General features: G+C 38.6%; 1 protein-coding gene across 1 annotated transcript in view; it reads left to right on the top strand.

Annotated features, from left to right (window-relative positions):
• Positions 1 to 7,007, top strand: part of cdh5 (cadherin 5) — a 33,015-nt gene extending 26,008 nt beyond the window's left edge. The window contains exons 14-15 of the mRNA XM_080036898.1: positions 383 to 515; positions 1,560 to 7,007. Of these exons, the coding sequence (XP_079893024.1) occupies positions 383 to 515; positions 1,560 to 1,935 (509 nt within the window). The 3' untranslated portion in view covers positions 1,936 to 7,007. The remainder of the gene's footprint in view (positions 1 to 382; positions 516 to 1,559) is intronic.
• The last annotated feature ends 5,156 nt before the right edge of the window (positions 7,008 to 12,163 follow it).

Below are 12,163 nucleotides of genomic sequence, written 5' to 3'. Positions count from 1 at the left end.
AAAACTATGAAGTATATAATACCATGACATGTATTTACAAAATAACAAACCAAAGAAATTAAGTCAGTGTCAGTGGTGTCCGTATGTGTATGAGTGCTTTGCAAATAAACAAAAAGACAGCGGGCCCAGGTGTAGGCCCTCAGTTGATGACGGCCACGCCTTAGCCGGAACTTCAAAGGAGAGAAGGAGAGCCAGCAGCCATAGTGGTGTGGAGTGGTCATCACACTATCAATCGCGTTAACCTTTGCCCCTTTTCTCTCAACTGAGAAGATCATTTCATCATTGTATTAACTTATATTGGACGCTGATCAAGATTCACACTCAGTAAGAACCTGCAGACAATGAACATGTTATCCTAAAACAGGCTGTTTCTGATTTTCAGTCATAGTGATCCTGTTTGTGATGAGGAAACGCTACCAGAAGGATTCTCTGGCCAGTATGAAGAACAGCGGGGAGATTCACGAGCAGCTGGTCACATACGATGAAGAGGGGGGAGGAGAGATGGACACTAATGGGTAAGGACATGAATAAAAAGCACTCTTATAATTATATTTATTCAGAAAATCTGAGTATAACTGAAATGTGCTGACATGGTTTGTCAGAACCCTTTCTCAGGGATCTTTTTCTTCTCAAGAAGAAGAAAAACAAAGTTAAAAGCGTGCAACATGCTCATTCTCATCCAACGTTGCCAGTAATGGCATGAATCTGTTTTTTGTTGGTGTCATAAATTGTGCTTTACCAAATTCAGTGACTGGCAAGAGCTCACTAAAGCCAAGGGAAGTTGAATGTATTGTAATGTAGCCAAACATTATATTTAAATATTCTTAACCCCATGTATATTTGTGTTTTAATGCATGCATCTTGATAGATACATTTAAAATATTGCAACAAAAAAAACTTTGAACCCTCCTCATTGCAATGTTTATTTTTCTTTGCTGTATCCATCGAATAACTGACCCAGTTTGCCCCCCCAAAATTATTAAAGTTTAATGTAATCTGAATCTAATTTTATCCATATTTAAATAGTATTAAAACCACATACATGGGGCGGCAGTGGCGAAGTGGGTAGGAAGATTGCCTCTGGAGTACAGGGTCGGAGGTTCGATTCCTCGCATACCCGCCACATGTCGAAGTGTCCCTGGGCAAGACACTGAACCCCAAATTGCTCCCGATGGTTCAGAAAGCGCCTTGCATGGCAGCTACTGCCATCAGTGTTTGAGTGTGTGTATGAAATGTAAAAATATGTAAAGCGCCTTGTGACCCTGGTCTGTGAAGGGCGCTATATAAATAAAACTTACTTACTTACTTACATCTGTACTCTCATATCAACTGCAATTTGCAAATGCAAACTGCAGGAGGCAGAACAAACAAGATGTAAACTGAAATTATTTTTGACACGTGCTGGGTATGAGGGCGTTCTGAATGACTAACATTTGTCAGACAACAGACACATGAACTGCGGAAAACAAACATTTAATTATGCATCAAAAGCCCAATCTTTAGATGAGGAGGTTACCAGCTGTCTTTACACTCTCTCTCTCTCTCTCTTTCTCTTTCAGCTACGACGTCTCAATCCTCACTACTGCCTGCAACGATGGCTCCTTGCTGCGCCACCCCCACCCCTCTCTCTACGCCATGGTCCAGAAACCCCAGCACCACGCGCAGCAGCCCACCGCGTGTAAGGGAGACATGGCCGCCATGATCGAGGTGAAGAAAGACGAGGCCGATCACGACAGAGACGGCATCCCCTACGACACCCTGCACATTTACGGCTACGAGGGTCCCGAGTCTTTGGCCGGAAGCCTCAGCTCCCTGGAAAGCTCCTCCACCGGTTCAAACTTGGATTACGACTTCCTGAGTGACTGGGGTCCGCGTTTCAGGACCCTGGCCGAGCTGTATGGCGTGGATGCACCTGACTACTACCATCAATACTGATAGTCTGTCTACTTTAAAAACAAACAAAAAAAACGCATCAAAAACTGCGATACATATACTACACCCTTACCTACACAAAGCCAGAAGCATGCAGTCAATATACACACACTCTCTCTCACACACACACACACACACACACACACACACACACACACACACACACACACACACACACCAGTAGAACCACGCTTTGATGCCATCCATTTTGTTTCTGGACACGAAGCTTTGATCTAGCAGACAACCGTGTTCTCTGAAGACTTCTCATGCTTCTGACAAAACAGAATCAGGGCACTCTAGTTTCCAGTGTTACGACAACTAACTTTTGTTGTCATGTGTAATTCAGTAGTTTGTCAGGCCTCCCTTGTCGGTTCACACCCCGTATAAGTCAGTAAACAAGAGCTTCAACATATACTCCAGGAAGCTCCATCTAGTTAAATCAAGGAGGGTTTTTGGAGATTGGATTTTTCTAAGGAGAAAGTGATATCTAACTTTGAGGATTGATGATTGTTGGTGAAAGTGACAGAGATTCACACTGTGTTGATGCTTTTTAGTCCACCATCAGTGTTTATTTTACCTGAAAAGATCTGCAAGTCCAACAAGATGAAACCTCCACTGTGGGTCACACCCAATCAGAGTTTATCTTGGATAACTGATGGGTCAATCAGGTCACTGCTGGCCAGCGATTCAAATGCTTGATGACGTTTTGCATTGAATTCATGACTCAGTTTTGTCTTTCATACAGCACTATTTTGCATCCCCCCCATGTTAACCACTGAGCTGGATTGCAAATACAATACATCTCCTTTAAAATGAATTATTTGTACGCATCTATACACCTATATTCATCTACATATTCACCATCACTGATGTATTGGTTTTCATATTTGAATCTACGAAATTTTGACAACTTTTTTTACATTTACAAACTTGTCATCTGGATGTGAGCTTTTTTGACTTTACTATACATTGTTGATATTTCAATCCTGGGGATGCAAACATTTGCATGTCAAAGCGATTTATTGTTCATTTGTTCTTTCGTACACTCCTCTTTGCTATTGGGAGTCTATAATCTCTTCTAGCTTTGATGTGTGTTTTTTTTATTGATTTTTTTTTATATTTGACCAACAGGGGCCACAGCAAAGAACAAGGTGATTTTATTTTTGATCTGAAGTTTATGATTTGCCTATATGATGGCTTGAATGGTTTATTGTTTGCGATAGAAGAACTTTGAGCAGCCAAAGGGGATTTAACTCAAAAAGGTTTGAAATGTTTTATCACAGTGAGATGCCAGTGGTGTTTGCTTTAACTGAACTACTTAACAATATATTTTTTATTAAGAAAAGGTTCTCTGGAATACAAAAAAAAAATGTGTTTGTTTTTCTTACTTCTAAATGTTTCTCTGAAACTAAATATCTAAAATGAATGATACGTCATTTTCTAAGTAAGTCTTTTTGTCCATTTTGCCAGTTATCTTTTGTCTGCACTGAATAAAAGTAAGGACAACAGACAGACAGAAAGGAAACAGCACTACTGCTGCTCAGACAGAATTACAGCGTGTTCCCAGGGTTTATTTGACAGAACCCATCATCACAGTTATTGTTGAGATGAAAGCTCAATTCTCAGAGGCCTACTGGAACAAAAGTGATTCAGACAACTCAGGAAACATAGAGTGGCCAAAGCAGCCAGTTGGACAGTTGCGATGGCTCCGAGGTGGCTTGAATAACTTTAACCTCTCATCCTTTTTGGCTACTGTCAGGTCCCAAATGCGCTGATCAGAAATGATGGCAATCTTTATATGCTTTTTGGCATATTTACAGACACAAAAAGCACTGAACTAAGAAATTCATAAACAAAGCTTCAATAACTTGACTAACCTGGGATTACTTTGTTTTATTGTAGTTTATGCCATCTTGCAATGACAGACATAAAATCTCATTGATCAGTCTGTACTTTATTAATATGAGAATTCTCCTCATTTTAGTTGTAATTAGGCTACATTTTCTCTCCTACGTATAAGAGTGGAGCTATTTGTGTAGTTCCATCTTGGCCCAAAATAGGATACACTTATCTTTTTGCATGTGGTCAGGGTATAAACAGGATAGTCCTCCCAAAACAATTATTCATAAATAATGAAGTCCTTGGAGCCTTTCTCGTCCTTGTTGTGTGCAATTCTTCTGGAATAAGGCAGCAATTTATGAAAATTGTCATTGTTGAATAATCTGCTATTCATATTTTTGATATATATTAATGAATGCGATTAATCAAAAATTCCATAGAGGTCCATAGAGCCCAAGTCTAATTGAATAATATATCGTTTCTGGTCTAAAGTGGGTTATCCTTAATTCATTTGGTTGTTAGCACACATTTAAGTAAAACAACTCTTATGTTGTGTACACCACACATACAGTATTCTGATAATGCAAAGGATATATTCACTCTTAAGTTGCTCTTTAAACTTAACTTTTTCCTTGAACTGATTGACCCGTGGCTTGGAGACAGTGGAGAGCTATTAATAACTGACTCACTAGCATTTAAACATCCATTATAGATATGTTGGCTCATTGTGCAAATGAAGGGCTTTTGCAGTTAGAAAGTCATGTATGAACTGTGATAAAGGTAAAAGGTAGTAGTGACGACTGAATAATTGCTTCATTTTAAAGTGTTACCATTAAAATATTCCAATTGACGGTGCAGTATTGAATTGGCCAATTGTGCCCTGTCCTGCTCTGAAGACATAGGCACGTGTCTCCAGGACAGTCCCCTTGTCTTTTTAAAGTGATTTCTGCCTAGTTTAGAGAACATAGTTTATTTATTCTCCTGTTTATTCTGTTTTGTTTGGACTTGAACTTGTTTCTTTAAAACCCTGGCTTGCATGGAATTCCAATTGATAAACGCTGGATACAATAGCTGGAAGCCCTCTCAATGCTTTCCTGTTGGCTTCACATACATATACTTAGAGCAGCCAGTTCCTCCACCTCACTCTCAGTCTCTCTCCTGTTCTCCTTGTTTGCCTCACCGTATCTCACCACACCGTCTTTCTCTCTGCGTCCTCTAATCAGCAAAACCAAACAGTGGAGTCAACTTCCTGTCCATCTGGGAGTTTTGCTCCCGCCCCTTCCTGTCTGTGTTATCTCTCTGGTGAGCCAACACATTGTGCTCACTTCCTGTTTGCCCGGCCTGGGAAACAATCTTGGAGAGGAAAAGGGAGCGAGGCAAGGAGAAACATGGGACGAGGGAGATGATGAAGAGAACAATGTAGAGCAGTGATGATGAGTTTTCCAGCCGAGCAGAAACATTTCAGAGCAAAGATATCAGTGTGATGAAACACCGAGACAAGTCGCACCTGCATTTTAACGTCCTGTTTACCCTGGCATCTTTTTGACGCAACATTGAACGCAACATTCAGAAATCAGTAAATAAAAAACGTTCATGTTTTTGAATTTGAATGAATTTTAGTTTCTATTTTTTTTATACATTTTATAGGTTTGCACTGATGATTATTTTATCAAAAGAAGATTCGGGAGTGTTGTGACAGCCCAAAATACAATGATTTTTCACCATTTTAAAACTGAGGTTTATTGAGCAAACAACAGCTCGCTTTTCTGGCTGCCATCTTTCGTTGGGTCAAAGATAACCTTGTGATTCGAGTTGAAACTCTTCTTCACTGTACACTGGAGGAAAAAGTTAGTTTTTTTTGCACATGTATTATCACCATTATCGTTGAGTGCAGCTTTTATCTTTAAAAACGTGTTGAATCAGCAGCCTGTAGCAGATAGAGGGGTTCCTTTATGTTACTTTCCTAACAGCAATAAGTGTGGTGTGTACTTGAAAATCTGGGACATTTGGTGTATTTTGCCAACGATTTTAAGCCAATCAGGGGTCTCCACTTATTTTATTCTGTTCCAAAAACTGGAAAAAACTAAAAAAGAAGAACTTAGAACATACATTTTCACTTCTAAAACAGATCCTTTAACACTTACAAAAATATTAAGGAAGCAAGTACTAATGTTGGGTGGGATTTTATTTTCAAAAGTGTTTCATTTGTTTTCACTTTGTGTGTTGGACTTGGACATATTGTTTTGGAATGAAACTATGTTTCCTCACAGCTCAACACATAGATTTCAGGCTGACATTTTCCCTATAACTTTATGATTCATTTCTAGTCATTAAATGGTGTAATATTTCTTCTTCACAGTGACTCATCTGACATGGCAAACATGACTAAACTCATGATGATACCTGTATTTGCAATTATTGTGCATTTCTGTAACAATGAGATTGAGTTATTTAATATCCTTAAAAAAGTGCCATATTTATTTCTTTATTGCTTGCCATCAATGGTTGTATGGGATCCAATGGTGAATGATTTTGCATAAAGACATTGAAAATAATATCTAAGGGTGGGATCTGTGCAAAAACGCACACACATGCACGCACACACACAAAAAAAGTTGTTCACCTTTATTTCAAGGAACAAACACCTATATGTATCAATATAATATACTAGCTTCACAAACCAGACCTTTAAGTGAGTGATCTGTAATTGTATCTGTTGATCCCATGTGTTACTGAGGGGAAATACTTGGACCGAAATGTATATAGAAAAAAAATGTGCCTAATAGTGTTTTTTCTCCGGTCTCTCCCTGTTTATATGTTGCCTCAATTACTGTATTTAGAAGATGTTAAACTTGACACAATCTCTTTTTAATGCTGTAAAAAGTAACGATAGGATAATTTTTTACAAATGACAGAGTAGTCTTTGATGCATGAGTGACTGCCTGAGTGAATATGTGATTTCTGTCTGTGTTCACATGTGTGGGTGTGTGTTTGTGATTGTGCCCATGTGGGTGTCTAAAGAAAAATAGCAACTGTCAAAAAAATAACATGTTCTTGTGTACATACAGTAAGGGTCTCCAAGGGAGCAACATGTGCCTTTATTCTTTTGAAAAAAATACTGTCAATTAATTTTTTGATGGCAAACACAATGTTTTCTATATTGTTTTTATGGTGTATAGCAACTACTTTTTAATACCTGACTTTTGTGTAAAATAGAAATAAACACTCCAATATGATTGTTGTTGTCTTTTCTTTGGCACCTAGCGAAGAAAACTGTTTGACAAAAATGGAGCTTACATTTATAGAAAGGTTGGGATTAGTCAGGTTCTAATTATACTGCATATCCATGGAACCTATATGAACAAGGAAACGTTTCACTTCACTCTTACTAAACACAAGAATGTAAAGAACACAAGTAAAAAGAAAGTGAACCAAAGCCAAAGCAGATGAAAAACATATTTAAAAAGTAAACTTTACATTTACAAAACCATTTAAGAGTTTTGATTATACATATTTTTTCAAGGGTTTGTATTGAAAGGTTGCATAAAAAAACAACGACATCATGTGTTTTTATGACCTTATAAATCCACCCTCGTGTCCATAAAGGGAGAGGGTGGAATATACTGATAATGACCCACCCAATAGTATAGGCCTATATACAGTATAAGTTTGAGTGCTGATGTGAATCTGAAAAACAAAGAAATGGATGTATACCTATATAACCTGACAGTTTTTATACAGTCAGTGTTTATATGTGAGATTACATGTGGTGAGGATCAGCTCAATTCACTTGTGTAAAATGATCCAATATGTCAATTGAACATATTGTGAGCTGGTGTTAGGAAATATCTGATCTCCTTAAAAAAAAGTGTAAATTCACTGCAAGTTCATGCAGTTTTATTATTGTAAGTCTTGGCGGATTGAGGGGTCAACCCTTTATGTATGTGATCATATCCATATGAGACATGAACATGAGACTTGACTGAGTGCACAAGATCACAGAGGTTAAAATGAGAGAGGCGAGAAGGGAAATACCAAAGTGACGTAAATTATCCCTGAGCGTCTTGGGTTGACATCCTGCAGGGACTACACACACACACACTCTCTCTCTCTCTCTCTCTCTCTCTCTCTCTCTCTCTCTCTCTCTCTCTCTCTCTCTCTCTCATAGATAAACATAGAAGTGTTTGTGAATATGATCTGGCTGGCAAATCTGACTTTTAAAATAGTACCAGGTGTCCATACACCTCCAGGCTTTGTTTAACGTACTCTAATCTTGTAATGTGTGACGACAGACTGAATATACGCATATATGTGTCAGGAAGCTCACTTACCAACAAATCCAGAAAGTTTAAAGTCAACTTAACTAATTTGTCTTACCAACTTACAAGGCAAAAAAAACTCACTTAAAAAAAATATCGAAGACTAATACACCTACTTTCACAGTTTCTCAAATTCAGGCCACATTTCAACAGCTACACCACAAACTTGCTTTTACATTGTGGGGATCATAGCCAGTTCGCATGGTCTTCACATTTCACAATACATTCTTACCTTTACTACAATTCTGCCTTTTCATAGCAACCACCTGTTGATTTGTTGTTTTGGGGAATGGTAGCACAGCCAACAGTGCCATCCATGCAGACCCAAGATAGTAAATAAATACATGTAGTGGAGGCTGGGCCTGCCCTCAAGCAATATAAGCAGTTGCTTAGAGCCCCCTGGTCTCTGGGGTCTCCAAAGAAAATAGAAAGTATAAATGAACAAGAGACAATAAAGAAATATACAGTAAATGTAACTTCCTAAACAAAAACTGAAAAAAAATCTATTGTCATTTGTTTAGCAAACAATTTGTTAGAAAACAGCAAAAACAGCAATGACATTTGGAGGTGGGTTTAATAAAATGCTATAATTGTTCCCACCATGCAGCAGCCATATTATGTCCTTACCTGCAAAAGTTTAGGGTCGGCCTTGAGTAGAGGGGAAAATCTTACCTGTTAACCCCAGCGAAGGCTAATACGTCCTATTTATACAGTTGTGTGACTCCAGGAATAGAAAAACACTTTGTGTCAGCTACAACTGTTTGATGTAATTGGTTGTATTGAAACATTCAATTGCTGACCAAAGACTGAACACAATTTGTAAAAAGTGAAAAGTTGAATTTGGAAAAGTTACAATCAGGATCCAATATTATTACATAACGTTACAAACCTGGCCACGTGTCACAAAAGCACCCATATCTGAAAAGAGATGCTGCAAAAGTGACCATGTGGTTGGAGAGACGTGATGCAGTGCCATAAAGGCTGTCCTTCATGTAAAGGAGTTTGTGTCTTTGTGTTAAATATTTCATTGTTTCCTATGTATTTTTATAACAAAATTGTAGTAGTTATATTGCACATAATTAAACCAATTTATTCTGAACCAGGTTTTGGAACTGTTCCACAATAAAAGCGTCCCAACTTTCTGCGTGCAGTGCCCACGCCTCATGTTGTTGGTGCCCTTTAAAAAATGTAGCCCATGCTCTTTAGACAGCCTGAGTCTGCCACTGAACCTGGCTCAAGTGTTCCCACACGCAAAGGTTATGACTGACGATTAAATGTACTGAATTAAACAAAAGGAAAATACCATGGGGTGTGGAGATGTGGAAAGGTTGCATAGACTAAGGTCACATTACATTGCTGTCCTAAAATATACACTCTGTCTCTCATTCACTCAGTTTACCTTTGTTCAACTTTGACCAAGCAGATTTGCTCGGTTGGCTGATAAATACATGTTTTTGAGTGTGTTTTATTTCACTCCTCAGGAGAATAACACACTACCAGATTACAAACTGCAGTGAACAGTGTTTCCTCTCACCGACCAAATTTATTTATAAATGTTTAATTTTGTCCTTTTTCAGGGCTGCATGTAGGGCAAGTTGAAATGTAATGTGACTGGATAGTTAACATCTATAACATCCAAAATACTAATCTTAAACCACAAATCAAAAATGTCAAGCAGAGTTTTGATGCGTTGTGATATCTCCGTGGACCTTACGACCTCAAAACAATTCTGAATAATTCCATCTGGTCCACCATCCAAAATATTGATAGTGTTGTCATATTTCCCTTTATGATTAAAACTGTCTTATTCCACCTAATCAAGAACGGGTTTGATTTAAAAAAGCTTTGGCAGAGTCCTTTGAGCTGCACATACACCAAAGTTACTCTTTCATCAGTTATTCAGGTTGGAAGATGTGACGGATGTCTGCAGGATGGAGTGAGACCGAGAGGGAAGTGAGACGGTGATGGGGGGAGCAGAGAGGCACGCTACCTTCTCACCATTTCCCTCAACCTCGGCTCAACTCTGTGGCTAGGATGGGACGGTATGCCAGACATTGTATTTTACGGTCAGACAAAACAAAACAGACTATTAAAGTCAGGCATGCTATATCCTTGAATACGGATACATGGAGACTGCGAATGGGTAATCTTTTGAAGCTTGATCAAATGAAGTCTGCATTTTTTGAAGTGGGCTGAAGTTTTCTGTTTACATGCAAAAGGGTTGTTGATAGGGCTATAGCTGTTTACACGACTGCAGCATGCAATCCAGTTTGGGAATACAAGCAGTTTTGTGTCTTTCTGTTAGCATGACAAACGGACTTATATTAACTTGATCAAAACATTTTACAACATAAATTTGCCTTCAATAGTAATATGATATAATATAATATAATATAATATAATAAATCCATCTTTTTTAATATCTAAAATGTCATTATATCATCAATTTAAATTCCTGAATATTTCAAAGGTTATTCGTTATGATGTACCCAATGTGCAAACCCCCCAAACCCTTTAAAAAATTTAAGAACACGCTTATGATTCTCAATGTGATCTCAAATAAGTCAGGGGGGAAATACATAAAAAGGTGCGCAAATCACCTTGAAATGTTAAATGAATGTGAGACTGCAGTCGTAAAAATGACATCCTGAGTCAATGATGCATCCAAAAAAATATTGTTTCATGTAAAGCTATTTAATGGGATCTTTAGGGAGAATGTTGTACACTGTAATATAAAACCTATAAAGTCATTTATAATGTGATGCACATTTACATAGGATTACACAGTGTGTTGCATCTTTGCTAATGTTGGAAACCTAACACAAAGTCAGCATACATTTCAATACATTTAAGGACTAAATTCAGTTGAATGATTTTTTCTTTTCTGCATTGCAACATGGAATACGCTTTCTTTCATTGTCAGAGACAAACTGATGTGGTTTCTTAAACCTGCCAACTTGTTTCCTAGCCCACATCTGTTGATAAAATCTCAAAAATACAAACTATGTCTTTATTGTTAATGCAGGAGGTGGAAAAACTGTTTTTCTTTGGGATGTCTGTGGAAATATGTCACTGTGGTGTAACACAAACATCTACAGACTAAACACTGCAGCACAGTGGTTGTAGCCTCTTGCAGTATTTCTGTGTGTGTGTGTGTGTGTGTGTGTGTGTGTGTGTGTGTGTGTGTGTGTGTGTGTGTGTGTGTGTGTGTGTGTGTGTGTGTGTGTGTGTGTGTGTGTGTGTGGGTGTGTGTGTGTGTGTGTGTTTGTGTGTGTGTGTGTGTGTGTGTGTGTGTGTGTGTGTGTGTGTGTGTGTGTGTGTGTGTGTGTGTGTGTGTGTGTGTGTGTGTGTCCCTTTTGTTTCATGTCCCCTGTTGGTCTGTAAAGCAGATGTGTTTTTGTCTTTGTCAGGGGCGGGAATAAAGCTGTGGCATGAAGCTAAGAAGGTAGAACATGGCATTGCCAGATTTAGGGGGGTTTAACTCCCTACGTGTAAGTCACGCTAGAGCAGGATTACTCAAACATACCAGTACCCCCTCCTATATGGATGCCCACTGGAAACAGGCCTGGTCCTCATTCCTGGTTGGAAAAGCCACTGCAGCCAACCATCACAAAATTAGAGCTGCATCAAACCTCACACTGACACACTGACAAACAAACCTGGCTTCAAAACAACCTCCACAAAAGCAGGAGCTGTTGTAGATGTAGACAACGCCAAGGTGCCAGGGACATCTGACTGACTGTGTTTGGAACAAGAAAGACAAGCTCTGGTAACTCATCGACTGGGAAATGTTGTGGTTTTTATGCTTCGATACTGAACACCGAGTAATGTAGATGCTGTAATATAAAGTGAAACATATACACAAAGGAGGACTTTGACAATGATGCGACTGTAACGCTGTTTGACAAACGTCCTGTCTGCAAACGGTAAATACTTCACAACAATGTACAGAAGGAGGATATCCCCTTACCCCATCCTCTCATCCTCTTTGTTTGGCCCTTTTCATGCGTAGTGCAGCAAAGCAAAAGTAGAACATTGTATCCATATGCAGTGTAAAGAATAGTGAACAGTTT

The sequence above is a fragment of the Ammodytes marinus genome (assembly GCF_949987685.1).
Source record: "Ammodytes marinus genome assembly, chromosome: 11".
Classification (NCBI taxonomy): domain Eukaryota; kingdom Metazoa; phylum Chordata; class Actinopteri; order Uranoscopiformes; family Ammodytidae; genus Ammodytes; species Ammodytes marinus.
This window is presented reverse-complemented; position numbering and strand designations above follow the sequence as displayed.